The sequence below is a fragment of the Macrosteles quadrilineatus genome, unplaced genomic scaffold (assembly GCF_028750875.1).
Source record: "Macrosteles quadrilineatus isolate MER2022 unplaced genomic scaffold, UCM_ALF_1.0 Scaffold_4__1_contigs__length_99947679, whole genome shotgun sequence".
In the NCBI taxonomy this organism is placed as follows: domain Eukaryota; kingdom Metazoa; phylum Arthropoda; class Insecta; order Hemiptera; family Cicadellidae; genus Macrosteles; species Macrosteles quadrilineatus.
The window spans coordinates 20,882,628-20,902,643 of NW_026542597.1; the positions used below are offsets into that span (position 1 = coordinate 20,882,628).

A 20,016-nucleotide genomic window follows, 5' to 3' on the forward strand; every position below is an offset into this window, starting at 1 on the left:
AAGGTGCCTAATTTATAACAATTAAACATGTGTACAGTTGTATCTACTTGAATTAAGAATATTGGTTATATTTAATGTTATTCAGTCTTTGGAGACAAAGCTGTACGTAAATCAATGGTTTTGTATTCAATAAACATTGATTTTTGTTGATTAATGCTAACTGATTAATTTGAACGCCAAGTACCGTACTCAAAGAGTACAAAATAAGGCTTCATAAAGCTGAATTTTCTCGGCTTAAATTAAAGTTGTACGACCTGGACAAACACCTGGTTCCAATGTCGGATTATTGAGTTACAACTTCATTTCAAAGTATGATACTACACAGGTTCCTGCAATTCTCGCCCACCATGAAGAGTTCCTGGAAGCACTGAGGGTTCGGCTGATGCTGCACTGGGACGTCAAACAAAGAGTCGGAGATATCTTCCTGGAAACAGTGAGTTGAAGTTGAGCTTTTAGGATGTAAATCACTAAAGATTGATTGATGGATACTTAAAGTCACTCATGATTCACCTCTCGGTTTGAGGGTAAAGTAGATTTCTCATCTTATCATGAAGTCTTAAATTTGTTTTGATGTGTTTCTTGTGCGCACGTTTGAGTGCGCAAAATATGATTTTCTCTCATTGTAAATTGTACAGTGTATCACTCTTTGGTTGAATACCAAGGAGTTTTACAAATTAAAAATGAATAGCGGTATTTGGTTACAACTGTTTGAAAGTGTAACACATAATTAATAGTCAACATGAAAATGCACTCTACATGCACTGTACAAGTTGGAAACATACCAAACACAAATTGCTATTTAAGTTGATAGATCAGGGATGAAAAATATAACACTTTTTTACTCAAGCTATCTTGCTACAGATCCACATATTTATTAATTTAGAACAGATGGGGTTTTTGGCCTCTGAAGACATAAAAAAATAAAAAATGAGTCGTTCCCTGAATAGTCTTATCATGAAACCCACAGTAATAACTTATTCCCTATGGGCAATTTGTGAGAAGACGGCAGTATTATAGAACAATTTGGATACTCCTTGTGAACAAAATAACATCTTTGACAGAAAAAATCTTGATTATTGTTGTGAATAAAAAAAAAAATTTGGTTTAGCCTACTGTAAATTTTTAAATTATTTACAAACTTGTGATAAATGCCTGTCAAGACTATGGAAATTCTGTTCTTTTTTTAGATTTACTGTATTTTACAATCAATAATCTTGCTCTCTATTAACATTATAAAATCAAACTACAAAAACCGATAGTGTACACAAATCAGGGAACAACTTGAATAAAATTCATCTCTCAACTGAGTAGTGCCCAGCTTTCGTAAACTCTGTTCTTCTCCAGACTGTGTATTTATAGTGATCTTGTTGTAGTTTACCAAGCAGTCGGTGATCGATACCTACACAGCGTTCATCAACAATTGGAAGTCAGCCAAGGAAGCGATCAAAACAACATGCCAAGCCAAGCCAGCATTCGCCAGGTTTTTGGAGGTTAGTTTCGGTTTCGTCTCGTCAGCTGCAGGTGTAAATGTTTGCCATTGGCCCACTCTTGTTCCAAAATGTTTGTTTTCAAACTCAACGATTGGGAAGTGCGAACAACTGCTTTATGAGAAAAAGACGACTGTTTGAATGATTTTAAAGCCTGGAGTTTTGGCTGGAAATGATTTTCTTCATCTGTGTGGGGTTTTGATAGTTTTCTTACAATTTAATTTACTAGTGCACCTGTTGCTCGAATTCGAGCAATTGCAAAGTAATAAAGGCGTTTTTTTTTACGAATAACAGTCACAATTTCTGTTGACTTAAGAGTCATCCCAAAGATAACGTAATCAATCACTCCACTCCATCTATCGAAACTGAAAACGAACTCACTCTGAAAACGAACACTCTTGTGTGTATCATGTGTTTACTATGAACAGCTGTAATTAATACAAATTATTCGTCTGTTTAAGTAAACAAAATCTTTTCTTCATAAGAAATATATTGGGATTTTGATGGCCTGTGGGGCAAAGCCCGAAGACTTTTATTACAGGAATTTGTGAAAGGGGGAGTCTACACAAAAAATACTTAATTTTGACACCTCTTTTGTAAAAATCCGTCAATTATTAACGGAGGAGTAGTGTTTTTTAGAAATCGCCTTCACGTATTATATATAAGGATTCCATAAGTTTTAATCAAAGATTTTGGTTTGTATGTAGGCAACAGATATTGTCTAATTGCTAATACCATGTCAAATTTTGAAATTGGATCCATAGATAAATACCTAGAATCACCATTTAACACACAACCTTAAGCGAAGCCACCATGCAATACAGTATAATCATTACTGCTCAATTCTTAAACCCATATAATTCATACTGGCACAATGTATTTTAAAATCTATTTATGTATAAGCTACAAAAATCATAGCTTTCTCAAAGTGGCTTGAGCTTTGCTGCACTGTGACACTTTACCTCTTTTAGTTCTAACACAAAATCATAGTGTTTTAGATGAACAACAGAATTGTTAAAAGCTTAAATAAATACACAGATTCAAAAGTCAACAGTAACAGATTATGGTTTAATAGATTCTTTGGAAAATGTCTACATCAATCATTCTATAGCCCAGTAAAGTACTAATAGCTTAACAAACAATTTACTCCCTTAGGCTATTTGATAAATTGTTTGGTTTTTCATTTTCCAGGCGATGGCTAGAGAACATAAGGGGAAACTGGCTCTGGACTCTCTGTTAATAATGCCGGTTCAGAGGATACCCCGATATGAGCTGCTCATACAGGTAATATAGATAGATTAGTGCACATGTTGCTCGAATTTGAGCAACTGCAAAGTATTACAGGCGTTATTTCAAAACTAATAACAGTCATAATTTCCGATGACTTAAAAGAGTCAACTCAAAGATAATGCAATAAATCACTCCACTCCAGTTATAGAAACTGAAAACGAACTCACTCTGAAAACGAATGCTCTTGTGTGTATCATGTGTTTACTATGAACAGCTGTAATTAATAAAAATTATTCGTCTTTTTAAGTAAACAAAATATTTTCTTCATAAGAAATACATTGGGATTTTGATGGCCTGCGGGGCGAAGTCCGAGGACTTTTATGACAGGAATTGTTGAAAGGGGGCGTCTACACAAAAAATACTTAATTTTGACACATCGTTTGTAAAAATCTGTCCATTATTAACGGAGGAGTAGTGTTTCGTAGAAAACGCCTTCACATATTATGTATAATGATTTTTATTTATTTATCAAGACAATGAAACATCAGTATGTGAAGCTTAAGTGAAAGATGTGTGAAGGACGAACGTTGAACTTATGACATTATAGCCTTGCTTCTCTACTAATTAAGATCACCTGATTATTTAGCCTGGATCATTTATCAGTAGCAAAACATTTATCCATGCATATTTTCAATGATTTTCCCATAGCTTACAGCCACAAAAATCCAAACTATAAAACAAGTTTTTAGTGGGCACACACAAGGGTAAGCTCAAAAGCTGGAAAATGCTTGATTTGAGGTGCACATTACAAGAAATTTGTGGCGGTCCCAGTGGGGTTGGGGAGGGGAGCTTGATCCACCCAAATTATCAGGGTAAACCTTTTTTGGCATTATCTTTTAAAGGCTATACATTTTTCTGGGTAGAAGGGGGAATCTCCTTCTGAAATTGAACCACCACTGCCCATGCACCTTTTTTAGACGGGTTTTCCCATGAATCTCTGCTAGAGACAGGCAAGTTTGTCGAGAGCTGCACACCAGACCTGATCAAGACGGGATTTAGACCATTAATCTAGCAGGCTGTGTCTCCTGGCTGAAGAGGCAATGCCTTCGGGTTGACCATTGAACGGACATACCCAATCTACTGCTAACAACTGGTCAACTAAAAGCACAAGTGTAGTAATTCTAATTTCTAGCCATGACTTCCTGGTTGCAGCACATTTCAGGTTCAGGTAGCATACAGCTGGATTTTGTTGAGTTAAATTCACATAGATAGTTGTGAGGGCAGTTTTGTTGTATTAGCCAATCATCCTTGTCCTGTGTAGATACAAATTGTTCTCTATCTGTCATTTATAAACACTATGCTTAAAGAACAATTTTTAATGTCAACCTTCACATCCAAGGACGCTAGGTTCTAGCCTGGAACTGTTAATTCTTTGACACATAACTTCAGGCTGGTCCTAGAGGGTTTTGGTATTATCACATAGATAAAATCCATTGGTGATTGGTGGAATTTGAACTAAGGACCTCAGGCTCTGAGCCTCAAGCTCTACCACTAAGTTAGCTCGCTCCCTTAAGGACCTCTATAAATTGTAGAAAAGTTTTCAGGATAACCTCTAAACATTGCACTAATGTTTGATTCTTTTCAGACTCTTCTGAAACACACAGAGCCAAGCCATCCTGACCGAGGTCCGCTGTGTGAAGCGCAGAGAGAGGTATGTTTACAAACATGTTTCATCTATGAAAAAAAAAATATATATACCACACCGACTTTCTAAAATTTTCTCACAATAACCAATGTCACATTCACCAGGTACACGCTCTAGCAGTCCGCATAAACTGTACCGAACGTGAGAGCCTAGAGCTGGAACAGCTAGAACAGCTGATTGAAGGCGCAGGCAGCCTACATCCTGAGAGAGCTGACCGCAGCTTCCTACGACATGACCTGGTGTCCATCACCTCCGAGCGGGGTCGTAAGGAACGAGCACTCTTCTTGTTCTCCGACCTCCTCATCATCACCAGCATCAAGCGGCGGTCCGGGACGATACGGAAACCTTCCATGTAAGTTGGAAGTTTATTAATATTAGGTATACAATTTCTTGGAATTGTAGCATGTTAAATAGTATGTTTCATCACTAGAGCCTGAAGTGTCTTCCTGATGATCTAGGGAAAGACAAGATCATCAATTCTTATTGCACAATTCCTTAAGCTACACAAAATTAAAATGTTGTTTTGTTTTTTATCCACTCTCAAAATGGTTTCTATCTAGTATTGCTATTAAATACGAACATTTGATACTATTATTTTAAAGAAAATTATGTTATGTTACATAAATAAATTTAAATGATAGAAATAAACAGTTTAAATAGTCCAATCCAGCTTAGAATGGTTGCATTAGCATATAATGTGTTTTTTTGTTGCAGGAACTGTCCTGGAACCATAGCCAGCACATTGGAAGCCAATAAATATAAAATGCTTACAAGGATACCTTTGGAGGATCTAGAAATCGTGAAAGGTAAGATAATTTTAATATTAGTATTGACAAATCACTGATTGTTAAAAAGTTATGGTGGTATCAGTTCTGTATCATACCATAATTCGCAGGCTCAACAAATTCCTTAGGCACATGCTAGTAAATAATCGATAACCGGTTATTTTCCTGAGGACGCTCAGCAGACCAAAATTCTGCCAAACACAACCTGTAGATTTTCAAACTAAAAGAAGAAAAAATCCCTAAAATAAAATGTTGGATTATTGAATGCCAGATATTTAGTGATGGTTTACCGTGTACTAATGATCTAGTGTAAGTTAGCCAACATTAACTTTAATTACTTTCCATGGCGTGGAAGGTTTTTAGTTAAAATTTTCTTAGTTCAAAAACTTGTAGAATTAAAGTTTTTCTCTCATTACCTAAACCTACCATACTTTATGTATCTGTGGTCGAAATAACATGGATGATTTGGATATAATTTTGGATGACTCACATTTTTTCAACACTGATGTATGACAACTAGAGTACAGTAGAACCCCGTTTAACCGAATTCGGGTGAACCGAAACCCAGGTTAACCGAAACGATCCCTTAAAAAATAATACACGGCTCAAATATAAGTAATGTAAAATGCTTTAGTAACTTCAATTGTTTAGTTTAATAGCTATTTACATTATAAGTGTAGTAAGAGCGGTATTACATCACACAGGTGAATGTTGTGCAACGAGCGAATAACCAACTTCCTCTGTAAAATAGTGTAGAAGTAAAAATGTTTTGTTTACAACAAAAGGAAATAGTGATTTGGTATATATTGGACTAGCTGTACCCGCAGGCTTTGCCCCATTTAACTTCTTAATTTTCAAGATGAGCTCGTTCGCATGGCTCAATCACGTCCTGGTTGAAGTTCCAGGTCGCGACTCACCCTCAACCGGCGCCGTATCACGTGTGTTGTTACCGTCGTCTGGTCGACCAATATTAAATGTTTCGTGTTTCCGTGTGTTATGTGTTTTGTTCTCTATTTATTATTAAACTTTTGACGAACTCCACTGCGAGGAATATGAAGACTACTTGACATTCTTCTGACCTGATGATGTGCTCCATTCGTAGCACGAAACAGCTGTAGTCTACTAACTACAAAGGATCGTTTTGACAGTAACAAGGTAATTTAAACCACTATATGGTTATTTTTAGCATATGATAATTTTGGCATGTGGGTTAACTGAAAAATTGGTTATCCAAAACGGCTCTTCCCCCTTTATTTCGGTTGGACGGGATTCTACTGTGTATAACAAAAAACATGCATGTTTTTCAGTATGACTAAGCAATTGCAAATGTGACTTCCATTTTGCTAAACCTATTGCTAAAATCAAATTCAAACTTTTTTACTCTTCTCTTGGTGTTCAAATTGTCCTCTGTACCATATTTTTGTAATCTCAAACTCATCTTGAATCTGAAATTTGAACAATTAACAATAAATGTTTACAGAGAAGGATGAGAACCTGCGCCGGATGCTGCGTGACATGGAGCATCTGCGTGATGACGTGACAGCCCTGACACAGATGTGTGACTTGGTATCGCAACTCCACTGTCCCCACTCCCAGCTGGAGTCTGACGTCCGAGACATGCACTCCGCACTCAGCAAACAGCTGGCCGAGCGACAGAACAGCGACTCACAACTATCCTGTCTGGAACTCAACATGCTCAATACACCGTAAGTGATGTTAGCAACTAACTTAAAACTTAATTTTTATTTGTGTGATTTTATACCAGAGCTGTTTTTAACTTTAGTGTCCACTGGCACTTCTAAAATATTTTGAAAGAAGGTTACAACATTCTTCAAGCCTTCACTCACACAAAAGATCTCATCAAATCACCACTAACTAATTCTTGAAACATTGGGTGTAATTCTTGAAACACCCACTAATAACTTTAAGAAGATTCCGGTAAAAGAAAAAAAAATTCAGATCCCCAAACAGTAAAAATCTCCTCCAAACCCCTATCTCCGTGAAAAAGACAAATTTAATGCTCGTGAAATTCATATTCCTTTCATTACATTTAACTGCTCAATGACAAACAAAACATACAAAATCAATAACAACATACCGATAATGAGATTTGCCAATACAAAATGAGCCCCACTTAATATGTAGGCCTTATAACTACCAAGAGCATATGTAAAAGGATGAATAGACTAGGGCAAGATGTGAAAAATCAGTTCAAAGACAAACCCATAGTTTTAATCATGCTGCCACCCACAACAAAGATTTTAAACAGCTGCTTTCCTAATTAAGTCATTAAAGCTCTTTTTTTTAACAGAGGGCCAGGCTTACAAGTCACCATGGGATTGCATCGCAGCTAGAACAGCTTATTGTGCACCCTCATTCACCGTCAAATCCCAGGTCCTTGGTGAACCATGAGAGCCTTTTGACTATGGTAACCTGTTCTTCCCTTTGATCTCCCATCAATAGACCAAGGGATCCCATACGCAGACCTTGTAGGGCTGGGCACATAAATATACCTTCACAGCTTTCACAAGGTCTCTGGCTGGGGCAAGCCGTAGCGAGTTTTCCCTGAAAGGACTCAACTCCTGTACTTGCTTGACCAGCCAATCCTTTGTGGCTGGGTTAGCAGAGCCTCCACCTTTCTTCCTGGAGGCTTCATTAGAGTCAGCTTTGGGGGTACTACCCTTGCCCTGATTTTTTCCCAGCATCCTGGTTCCTGGAGGAACTGGCTTTGCAGGGAGCAGAGTTAGGGTGCTTGGCAGCCCACACCAGTCTTCTCTCACTTCTGGATAGCACCTTTTCGCCTTTGGCTAAAGCATCCGCTATCCTCTGTCTTTGCAACTCGCCCCTGGAAAGTCGTTTTTCGTTCCTTTCCAGTTTCTGCGAGCTTGTCGTCATCATCAGATTTCAGTAGACCTTCCTCCTCCATTTGGGTCAGATCGTCTACATTGTTCTCACGAATACCGGGTATCTACGTTTACCTCCCCAGTGACCCGAGTTGAGAGGTAAGGGGTGCATACAACTGGGTTCCCCCTGGTTCCCAGAAGGCTCCGTTAAGACACTGAACATTAGGCCCCCAGTGCCACAAGACTCTTGGCACGGATCACATTACACCTTAGTCTAGGGCCCCCCTCACTTGGTTCTGTAGGTGGACCAACACCCAGTGGCAGAAGGTAGCTCTCCGCAGCTAACAAGTGAGAGTTGGGGTTTAGGTTCATTAAAGCCCTTCATCAAACTTGCAACTCCTTAGAATTGAGAAGATGGGAACTTTCCCACCAATGGATAACCGAATACAGAGAACCCCCCAACATGAACCTTCAGAATAGGGCTAATTGTTATAGTATGATGATTCGGTTGTGTCTTGGTGGTATTGAAAAAAAAAACCATAGACTAGACATCATATTCTTCTTCCTCCTTCCACAGCCAGAACACCCTACAAGAACAAAGACTACTGATGGAGCTAGTAGCTCTGAAAATTATGTGTTTATGTATTTATCTGTGCATTTTCATCAAATTTTGTCAGTAAAGTAAGCCTGCTGTAAACCTGTCCATTACAAAGTGTTTAAATAATTAGTTTAAATAATATTTAACAGATTAACGTGATATTGAATTCAAAATAGTTCAGGAAGTTTTACGATTATTTTCAGGAATGGAGTCAACAATCCAATCTCCGTGATCTTTTCCAAACCCGACAAGAGGAGCAGTTGGGAGGAAACATTCAACGAAGCGAAACAAAGGCTCGGTAAGTTATGTGAAAACCACCAATTATGTTCTACTTTTACTCTTGCTTGATATTATCTTGGACTATGGATACAGTTCCGAAGGAAATATTTACTTCCCACGTTAAAGTTGTTTTCCAGCTTTTAGAATATAATCAACTATCATAGTAGGAAAAACTAGAGAGAAATAGAACTTCACTAGTAGCACACAATAAGAAGCTTATTCAAGTACTGATTTGGATTTAGATTTTTAGTTCAAGGCACAAGAATAAAGTAAATAGTGAAAGAGCTATTTTTGAGGGTCCTGATGTCTTTTGCATGGGTTGATAGGAGATCATTGTATCCACATGACAAAAACGAAAATTCCACTTATCAGGTCGAGCAAATGCCACTCAATACAATGAAAAATATAATTTATCCCGCATGTATTTCCTCGTTCTATTTCGAGTGAACTTTTTGGTGTATAATGTTTATATAGCTCTTTAACCTTGCTATAACACTGCACTAGAATAAATTTATCAATTGGGATTGGTTTTTATTGGGAAAGCAGTATAACAAAGAAAAACAGCATCAGAGCCAATATTCCCTTTTTATCCTATTTTAATCGAATCCCTTACATAGTCTGAAATGAAAGTCGAGAATGAAAACACTGGCTGAGGTTGCCATTTCAATCGCATGTCATATGGCCCAGTGGTGGTTGAATGTGGAATGGAATAGTCAAACCATCATAGACTTTAAGTCTGGCTGGGGACCTAAATTCAGTTGGATAAGTTTAAAACTATATTGACTGTTTATTTTCGCTAGAATAATTTAGAACGTCCAGTGAATGTATGGTTCCTTTCCAGCAGTGACAGCAGACAAAAGACTTTGTCCTGAGTTTGTCGCTTCTGTGCCGATCCGCAAGACCAGAGCCGGGCTGCAGTTCACCTGCGCTGCTCCCTTGCTGGGCTCTCGGGATGTCTGGGTGTGCAACAGTGATGGCTACGTAGGCCAGGTACAGTAGAACCTTCTTTTAAATTCTACCCGTACTTTCAAAATCTGCCCAATCAACCATACCTTATTGTGTATGCAATGGCAACTCCTTGCTATTAGATCTTTTCTCCCATCCCTGGTTCAAGAACTTGACTTAGATTACCTTTGTTGTTGTTGTTGTTGCCTATGTTTTTGAGAAGGTAGGATAATGCTATTACAATATTGCTGCAATAAAATATCAGTTGTTATAAACATGTTCTCTGTCGTAGGTTTGTGTCCTGTCGTTGTCGCCGACAGAACCAACAGTTACGTCTTGTAACGGAGTTTGCAATGCAAGAATACTCTGTATAGCTGCTATTCCTGCCTGCCCTTCACAGTAAGCTTAATAAAACCTTCTTAAGTATTGGCATCTTTTTAACTTCAAGAATAGTATGGTATTCTACAGTGGGTTGCTAATCTGGCTCTCGGCAGTACTGAAATACTGACAATAGTTCAGTTGTTGAGCGCTGTCTGAAACCTGTTGTTAGTAGAGAGAGTAACCAAAAATCGCTAATATTTAGGAGGTTGATTTAACTCTATAGGTATATGAGGCGTTTTTTCATATTTAATTTTGATATTTCATACAGGCTTATTTAATTTTTTTAAATGTCCTGCATCTGAAGAAAAATGACGGCAATTTTACTGTAAAATACTAATATTTTTATGTGCTACATTTGTAGTTATATTTTTTTATGGTTCTCTTCAAAATAAAGTTGAACAACAAAGATCTATTTTTTTCAGAAACAGCCGTAAAACCAGACAACGTAAAAATGACAGTTCCAAAATCAGTATATCAGTGGAGGATACTGAACAGCCCAACATGAGTCTGGAAAGGTAAGGGTAATCAAAGTGTTTTTGTTTTGGTTGCTTTAAAAATGTTAGAGTTTGGCTAGCTTTAATTTCACATCTATCTACTCTCTGAAGACTCATATACTAAAAAATATCAGAGTTATGTTGTGTGAACTGTGGACGTTTCAAATCTTATAACGCCTTCAAATTTTCCAAGCGAAGTCAGCTGATCCCTTTTCCTTGATATACATAAATAACATTCTCCTCCTTTCTAATTTGTTAGAAGCAGTTTGGACGAATTTCATATTTGTTTTTCCAGCTACTTAAATGATTAGTGGTTGGATGTGCTGACTGCAATGTGATTTGGTCTTCACTAGTGTCTCAACAATAGATACTCCTGTTTGGTTCTTCTGCCAAGAATTTAAGCGCTTTGTGTCTTGTATGACCTTGGTTGACCAGGACTGTGTATCAAATCAATCTAAAAAATTTGAATGAAGCATGAATGAGTCCAATTAATTGCAATATGTTTGAAGTTATTTAGAAACACCTTGGCACATACCTGTACTCTAACGTGATAATTTGCTTACGTTTCAGCAGTTCTTCAAGCTCATCGGAGGACGAGGGTGTGGAGACTACAGGACGAGGGGAAGAAGAGGGAGATAGTGGAGCTGGAGGGGAGGAAGGGGGAGAAGAATACGACCATCTCCAGCCCACGATGTGGCTCGGCACTGAAGACGGGTGTATACATGTGTACAACAGCAGCGACAACATCCGTACTAAGAGAAACAAGATCAAGATCCAACACGGCTCTTCGGTACACTCCATCATGTGAGTGCTGAGCAGTTTGAACCGGTGTTGTGTATTTTGATTTTTAAGACCATATTGCATATTTTTTTCAATATACAGAGTCTTATCTTATATTACAGGGGCATGCCCAAGTCATAAAGCACTTCTTCCGAATTATTCATATTTTTGTGCATCCCAATAAGTTGTTTTATTGATACACCTGATTCAAACACCTGATGAATGCCTGCAGTCTTCCAATCAATTCCTCTTTGGGAAGGTAATTAATTACCTCTTACCAAATGTCCAAGAGTTGTCCTTCTGACCTCAAAGATCTCTTCACAGTCAGAGAGTAGGTGTTCAGCTGTTTCCTCTGACCTTCAGGAAGTCCTATTATAGACGTTTGTCAACTACAAGCTCATACGCCGCAAATGTTTTTTGAACTGCCCGTGTTTGGTAATCAGCCCTACTGTTGGTTTAATTCTGGGCTATACAGAGTAAGAAAGGGTAAAAGATTAACCAAGTTTTACTGCTTTATGATATCTGATACATTAAAATCTACTGTTAAAAATGATTCGTAAAAAAAAAAAAAAAAAAAAAACATCTCAACAATTTTATTTGTTAGTGTTATCAAATAGTTTATATACAATGACATTTTTTGTCCTAGTTAGGACGTTAGGCCCGAGTCCGGGATTGTTATTCACATTACTTCAGGCTAGACCTAGGGGTTGCGGCATTATAACTTAAAATCCACTGATGATTTGGCGGGATTTAAACCTGGGACCTCAAGGACCTAAGTCCCGTGCTCTACCATTAGACCAGCTCGCCCCCTCATGTATACAATGATATGTAAGTTAAATTTAAATTTAGCCAGTCACTATAAGCAGTCGGGTGACTGACTTAAATGCCAGTTGATCGGGAAAAGGGGCCAAAAATAAAAGCTCAGACACAATATAGGGCGCCGAATTAGTGGGAATTTACTCTAATGAATGTAGAACTTGGCCTATTTTAATGCAAAGTTTTGTGTTGTTTTAGATATCTGGACAACAGGGTGTTTGTGGCTTTGGCAAACGGAGACATTTCTATCTACTCCAGGGAAAACAGTGAGTTTAATGTTGTTAAATTCAAAACTAAATAAATTGTTGTTGTTTTTAACTGAATATTTCATTGTAGGAATGAGTGGTACTGGAGTTTAAATAAGAAATACCTACTTGTATTTCCTGTAAAATTAAAATTATTTCAAAATCTTAACATTTTTATATTGTGTGTTTGTTATAGACATTGGAATATTCAAGGGCTCTGTCTGTAAATTAAGGTCTCCGTTAAGCTCCCGTTGCAACCAGGCCAGTTCTTTTCTGAGACCAATATTGTGTTCCTTACTTTATTCACTACTATTTTACCTAGTTTTCCCTATGGTCATACTATTAGAAAAACTTTAAGAAAAAAAATTGACTTTTATGTATAAATCGTGTTCTATTCTATTGTATAAATTCTAGTCCTCCAATTTTATTGTTTATTGCAGGTGGCAAATGGAACACGTCCCAGCCAGAGACAGTGACTGTAGGGACTGTGTCTAGTCCGGTCTCCAGGATGGTGCCAATTTCTAACAAGCTGTGGTGCAGCTGTAATAATGAGATAAAGATCCTCAACATCTCCAGTCTCAGCATTGAGGTAATGCGATGCTGACTAAATCTCATCATCTTGTCTATCCAGTTTTAGGCCTATGCACGTTATAATTTACAGATGGCACTACGGTGAAAAAGTAGTGACATAACTTTATCACTTGGCCAGATGGAGAGTGGTATAGTCTGGTTTTCTAGGGCGGTAACTGTCACCATTGTCACAGAAAAATACAGGACGCTTACTTATATGTAGGTACTTTGGAAAAAGCAGAGTGGGGGCTGACAGTTTCCGGTGAGGTTGGATGACACAAAACATTTTAAAAACTAAAAACCATTGTAAACATGTTACGATTATACAATTTAAAAAATATTTTCGTCTATAAAGCTTCAACTTTGGCTTTCAATCACACTACCTCCTTTGAGAGGAGAAAAAGTCTGCAACCAGATGCATTGGGGGATCTGCACCTAAAAGTTTGTATGTGGATGCCTTTCAACCCCCCTCCTGGAGACCACTGAAAACAATCCCTCTTTTTCTCGCCCTTTCTCTGACATAGGATCTCCTTTTAGTATGACTTCATGGCTAGATAGGCTTTGTCTCAACATTTCTCCATTTGACCTTCCATGTTGTTGCGGATCTGGCTTCCTATCATGTCCCAACTGTCCGCTTTTAAAACTAAAAAAATCCATTTGCGTAGAAAACGTATGAAACACACAAAAGTGACCTCGCTTCCCCTCATGACTCTTACAAGATTTTCAGCTTTAATGCTCAGCTTATTCTATTTCAAGTTGCTGCTTACTTAAGCGGCCCACACACTAGCGCGCATGTGCCTTGCGGGGCTCGTGGTGAGGTGACTGCGAGCGGCTCGAGGCACATGTGCGATCCAATTGGTAACCACACACTAAAGACACATGCGCGCGCACCACCGTCTTTGACGATTCAAATAGTGGGCTATAACAGCAAATTCAACATATATTATATGTTATATATGGAAATCATTCTAATAAACCCCTTTGTATCGCCCCCATGTAATTTTTACCTACTATTTGTTTTTCATTTTGGATTTTTTTTAACAAGGAATTTTTTTTTAAGTTGCAAGCAAAGTCACTAAAGAATCAAATTTGCCTTCAAAAAATACATTAGACGTGATTGTACTTCAATTGATTGGGGGAGTTATTAGTTGTATGTACTGTATTATGGTTTTTGTGTTTACAATAAACTTGTGGGCCTAAAAAAGTGAGAAATAAGGTATGAAAGAATATGAGGGTTGTATTATTTAATATAAGGGTATAAGGGTCGTATTTAGAGTACCTATTAGGGTTATAGACTTAGATTTAATTAGTTTAATTAGTTCTAATTAATTGGTTCACATCTATATGAAGCTCTCAAAGAGTTGATTTCAGTCTCCACAAACGTATCGCCACTTTCAGGAAACACCCCCTTGCATTTTGTTATTAATAACTCCTTAATTTCTTTTCTCATTTATTTGTTTGAAAAGTTTACATTTTTCACGTCCTAATAACACGTTTGTGATCTATAAAGCTCTATAAACTCAGACCAAAACTTTCTTATGTCATTACAGGACATCTTAACCGCACAACAAAGAAGTTCATAACCTAAAAACAAGGACAAATCAAATACAACACGTGGGGCAGTTAATGTTACACTGTGCCACGCAGGCGCAGACCTTGTATTTCCCGATTTACAGTATATGCAGCTATGGTTAGTACTGCTAGCTTGCGAACATGTGCCTCGATTTCCCACAGACTGGCGCACATCATAACAAGCTCGCGCTCTTGTGACGATGCTCGAAGGTCCGGCGGCAGGCACCAGGCACCTTGCATGCGCGTCGCGAGCATGGGCACATTTACCCACACATTGAGGCGCATGTGCGTAGAGCTGTTCGCGCGTCACATGTGCGCGCATAAGCGCCCCAGTGTGTGGGCCGCTTTACTTACTGCTGTGGCCACTGGTACCCTAGATGGTACTTGGCCTCCCCAACACACTGCCTCCATAGGTCTCTGCTTCTTGCATCTTCCTTCCTTCTCCCTAGCTTCCTCAGGTCTTTCTCCACTTGGTCGAACCATCTAAGTTTCGGTCTTCCAAGGGGTCTTCTACCTTCTGGGTTATTCCTCAAGATGTTCTTTGATAGGGAGTTGTCATCTTTTCTCAGAATATGCCCTGCCCATCTCAGTCTTCTGCTCCGTATCTCTGCGACAATATCTGGATCCTTAAATAATTCTCTTAGTTCCCAATTATGTCTCGATCTCCATTGTCCATCCTCAAAAATCGGTCCGTACACTTTCCTCAAAATCTTGTTCTCAAATACAATAGCTTTCCTTTCTGATTTCTTGCTTAAGATCAAGTTGCTGCTACTCTGTCATAAATGTTTTGCACCAAAAGTTTGGCATCATATATAGGCACAGTTAGTGCAGTTTCTATCTTCTAGCTTTTGCAGCCTATTAGGTACATCCGGAAAGCCCCATGGTAAAAGCCTGGGTGAGGCAAAAATGCATACTTCCAAGCTTTCTCTCTAGCCAAAACCTTATATTGGGTATCAAACGACGAGTCCATCGTCCTTTATCTTCATTGTCCCACTCCCACTGTACCACCTACTTTGCTACCATTCATTGTGTCTTTGACATGCGACTCTTTTGGCTATTGTAATTTGCGTACCCATTCTGGCCGCTCAATATTGCTTTTGTTTAGCTCATGGAAGGATCAGCAGGTCAAGAGTGGGGTTCCATAATAAAGTATAAAGTCAAGTGTATGTTCCCAATGCATGGGGGCTAAATTTTCCAATAACAGTTACGTTGTGCAAATGAAGTTACCTTGGTATCTACTATTTCAATGAATAGATCCCCAAGATTATTGTGTTTGTATTTACTTTCTATGCCGTCCATTGTAGCATCAGTTCAGTGCCAGTGGGGAGACTCACCGCAGTATCAGCTGCATGGCAGTGTCAGGACTGGCTGTGTGGCTGTCACTGCAGCACTCCGCAGTACTGAGGGTGTTCCATGCCACCTCGTTTGACTGCTTGGGTGAAGTCAACATCGCTCCTGCTGTCACCAAGATGCTTGCAAGTCAGTTATCAAATCAAATGAAAAATTCTTAATCTTTACCACTTCTCTTTATTAATTATTCTTGACTAATTATGGGTAATATGCTTAAAATTCTTCCTGCCTGCACTTTAGCACTCTTATCCCTAAAAATGTTTTATTTTAATCTTTAGTGTGGAGTCCCTTGCTCTACCTTTAGACCAGCTACCTCCCCCACCTCTCTCAGGCCACTACACTATATATGGAGTAAGCAATATAGAAGAAAGTTGACGTAAGGGATACAACCCCCAGTAAAAAAATCCATAGTTCTTAATTATATTTAAATATTTTGACTTTGATAATGCATAGTAGTATTAGGCCCCAGAGAGGTGGGGGAGTGAGCTGGTCTAGCGGTAGAGCAAGGGACTTCAGTCTTTGAGGACTCAAATCAGGCAGGCAGGAGGGAAGTGTTCAAATCATGCAAAATTACCAATGCATATTATTTTGTGATAATGCCACAACCCCTAGGTCTAGTTTGAAGTAATGTGAAAAATAATACCGGGCTAGAGCCTAGCATACTAGGACAACAAAAAAATATATATATATAGGACTGAGTAAATAATTTAGATTGAGGAAGTTTTTGCATAAAGTGAGTTTAAATTTAAAACAAAAAATGGACGACCACTCTGGATAACTGATATCTTACCAAATTACAAATAAACTCTAACAATTTTCCTTCAAATTTTCAGTCAGTATTACAGCCTTCAGTAACAAAATTAGTAAACGAACACTGAACCCTATCAAATTTAAAGTATTCATTATTTACAGGCTGTGATGACATCATAAGGCAACACAAGGCAGCTTGTCTACGCGTGACGTCGCTGCTGGCGTGTCAGGACTTGTTGTGGGTTGGCACCAGCGCCGGTGTGATATTGACAATGCCACTGCCTCATGTATCTCCCGCCACCACGGCCGCCAAGTTGCCGCCAGTGTCAGGTCGGTGCAAATGTGAGTCGCACAAGCTACTTTTCTGGTGGTGGTTACTTCGTACTGGCAATTGGACTAGTAGTATGATACTTCATAGTCTGTATTTTATTTGTAGGTTAACTATTCAATAAAATAATTGTCACTCTGTTAATTGTTTGCAGTTTAAACACATTTAACGATTTTTGTGTCATTGAATGGATTGAGAATAGCAAAAAGTTCTTTCCTCACAAAGTCTGGAAAGGTCAGACCATATTTTTACAATAAATCACAGTAACCAAGGTTTTGTCAGTGAAGAACATCTAGATAGATGATTGGGAGGTATTTTTGAATCTTTATTTGGGCCAAAGGATATACACACAAGTACAGTCAAGAGCAAGCATCCAAAACCAGGTGGATCTTCCTACTACAGTGTAAGGCGGTGTTAATGAGTTGTCTCAAAGCACCTACTACAGAGTTAAGTCATACCACACAAATATAGCTTATGATCTTACATTACTTGATCGTCTATCGACTATGATCGTCGTTACTTGATCATTGTCGTTGTATAATAGAAGATTTGAAAACTGATAGACTCCTTGTTATCACAGACTTAACAATTATTACCCAGTACTTTAAAGTTAAAACCAACAAGAATATTTATAACTTGCAGGTGTACCCCACGGCCACACAGGACAAGTAAGATTCCTCACGGTGGTCGAGAGAGGCGACAGGGAGAGAGAAGGTCGTCCCTTGGTCATCTCCGGAGGAGACGGATACGAGGACTTCCGGTCAGCCAGCGTCTCGGAAGTCGCAGGGCGAGAGGACTCGACCAACCACCTGCTGTTGTGGCAGGCTTGAGGCGGATGGGGCGACTGGAAACAATATAGTCGCCCTACAGTCACAACCAGAGGTTGGAGCGAGGACTGAAAAAAGTGAGACTAGATGAATAAAATTTGACTAATTGGATAAGACTTGACAAACTGATCTTTGCTGCAAACCCTTAAAATTAGATAAGCTGTATCGTATTAGATATGTCATCTTAGTAAACAAAATTCTCACTCAAATTGGTTAAATGTTGAAACCATTTGAAACAGAAGTTGAACTTGTTAGTTTAAAAGCTTTAGATTTATTATCGTAAAAAATTTTTAAATCTATTGATGGTTTTTCTATCAATTCCGTTAAAAAAATTTTTTGTATGAGTGTTCAATCAATGCTAAAACACATTGTTTGTACTTTTGTAAATTAGTTTATATGTGATGCTCGCAAGTCATCTCAACGACTTCTAGAACATTAATTAAATCTACTACAGATATGATAATGAATTAAAAACTTAATTTTGTCTATGTAAAAGTGTATGCAGTTTTAAAAGCAGCTTCATTTTGTATCCTCTGTATTTGTCAGTCCCTATGGTAACATCTGTTACAAATTTGATTCTTTACCAAACTTGTTGACATCTTAGTGAAACCTTTTGACTGTTAATATTATAATGTGTCTGTATTGCTACAATTATTGTTTTTGTACTCTTTCACATACGAGAACATAAAACACGATAATATGTTACAAAAAATGTTATAATGGTTATAATGGGTCTGTGTATTGAGTTGGTATTAACAAAGTCACAGTAGCCTTTGGAGACTTTCACTAGTGCATCACATTGACTGACTTGCACTAGCAGTGAAGACTGTCACTTTGACTGACATGCACCAGCAGTGAGGACTGTCACTTTGACTGACATGCACCAGCAGTGAGGACTGTCACTTTGACTGACATGCACCAGCGGTGAGGACTGTCACTTTGACTGACATGCACCAGCAGTGAGGACTGTCACTTTGACTGACTTGCACCAGCAGTGAGGACTGCCACTTTGACTGACATGCACCAGCAGTGAGGACTGTCACTTTGACTTGCATGCACCAGCAGTGAGGACTGTCACTTTGACTGACTTCCACTAGCAGTGAGGACTGTCACTTTGACTGACATGCACCAGCAGTGAGGACTGTCACTTTGACTGACATGCACCAGCAGTGAGGACTGTCATTTTGACTGACATGCCACAGCAGTGAGGACTGTCACTTTGACTGACATGCACCAGCAGTGAGGACTGTCACTTTGACTTGCATGCACCAGCAGTGAGGACTGTCACTTTGACTGACTTCCACTAGCAGTGAGGACTGTCACTTTGACTGACATGCACCAGCAGTGAGGACTGTCACTTTGACTGACTTCCACTAGCAGTGAGGACTGTCACTTTGACTGACATGCACCAGCAGTGAGGACTGTCACTTTGACTGACATGCACCAGCAGTGAGGACTGTCACTTTGACTGACTTGCACCAGCAGTGAGGACTGTCACTTTGACTGACATGCACCAGCAGTGAGGACTGTCACTTTGACTTGCATGCACCAGCAGTGAGGACTGTCACTTTGACTGACTTCCACTAGCAGTGAGGACTGTCACTTTGACCAGGGCCGGATCTAGACAATTTTTGAGTGGGGGCAAACTAAAATTTGCCGCCCCTCCCCCCCTTCACCCACAACAAAAAATCCCTCACAAATTAAACAAAAATGGAATAGGTAAAGTGGAATAGGTAGATATAACGAATTCCTTGATATAACGAATTTTTTTTAATCCCCTAGAACTCTCCATAAGACACAATGTATATTTTACCTCTACATAACGAACAAACTATAATAACGACCTTGATTTAACGAATTTTTCGTGATTTCGGCTAAAATAAGACACCTCAATAAGTATAACAAATTTATCATTGTCAGAACCTCTACATTGCGAATTTAACCTCTGCATAACGAATTGTCTACGTCTTTCCCTCGATATAACAAATCCCCCACCCAATTATTGTTTTGGGAAAATCTGTTTCTTTATCA

At 38.7% G+C, this 20,016-nt stretch overlaps 1 protein-coding gene across 3 annotated transcripts in view; it reads left to right on the top strand.

Annotated features, from left to right (window-relative positions):
- The window catches only part of LOC128991567 (rho guanine nucleotide exchange factor 17), a 106,245-nt gene extending 87,067 nt beyond the window's left edge, over positions 1-19,178 (top strand). Inside the window, exons 6-22 of one of the 3 annotated variants that reach the window (XM_054414565.1) lie at positions 326-433; positions 1,374-1,490; positions 2,679-2,771; positions 4,363-4,428; positions 4,527-4,774; positions 5,137-5,228; positions 6,688-6,913; positions 8,852-8,946; positions 9,769-9,917; positions 10,165-10,271; positions 10,676-10,768; positions 11,318-11,551; positions 12,542-12,609; positions 13,029-13,177; positions 16,035-16,209; positions 16,993-17,172; positions 17,801-19,178. In XM_054414565.1, coding sequence (XP_054270540.1) covers positions 326-433; positions 1,374-1,490; positions 2,679-2,771; positions 4,363-4,428; positions 4,527-4,774; positions 5,137-5,228; positions 6,688-6,913; positions 8,852-8,946; positions 9,769-9,917; positions 10,165-10,271; positions 10,676-10,768; positions 11,318-11,551; positions 12,542-12,609; positions 13,029-13,177; positions 16,035-16,209; positions 16,993-17,172; positions 17,801-17,988 — 2,388 coding nt within the window. In that variant the 3' untranslated portion in view covers positions 17,989-19,178. The remainder of the gene's footprint in view (positions 1-325; positions 434-1,373; positions 1,491-2,678; positions 2,772-4,362; positions 4,429-4,526; positions 4,775-5,136; positions 5,229-6,687; positions 6,914-8,851; positions 8,947-9,768; positions 9,918-10,164; positions 10,272-10,675; positions 10,769-11,317; positions 11,552-12,541; positions 12,610-13,028; positions 13,178-16,034; positions 16,210-16,992; positions 17,173-17,800) is intronic. The other 2 variants (XM_054414567.1, XM_054414566.1) reach the window with 2 other exon arrangements.
- Positions 19,179-20,016: the final 838 nt, after the last annotated feature.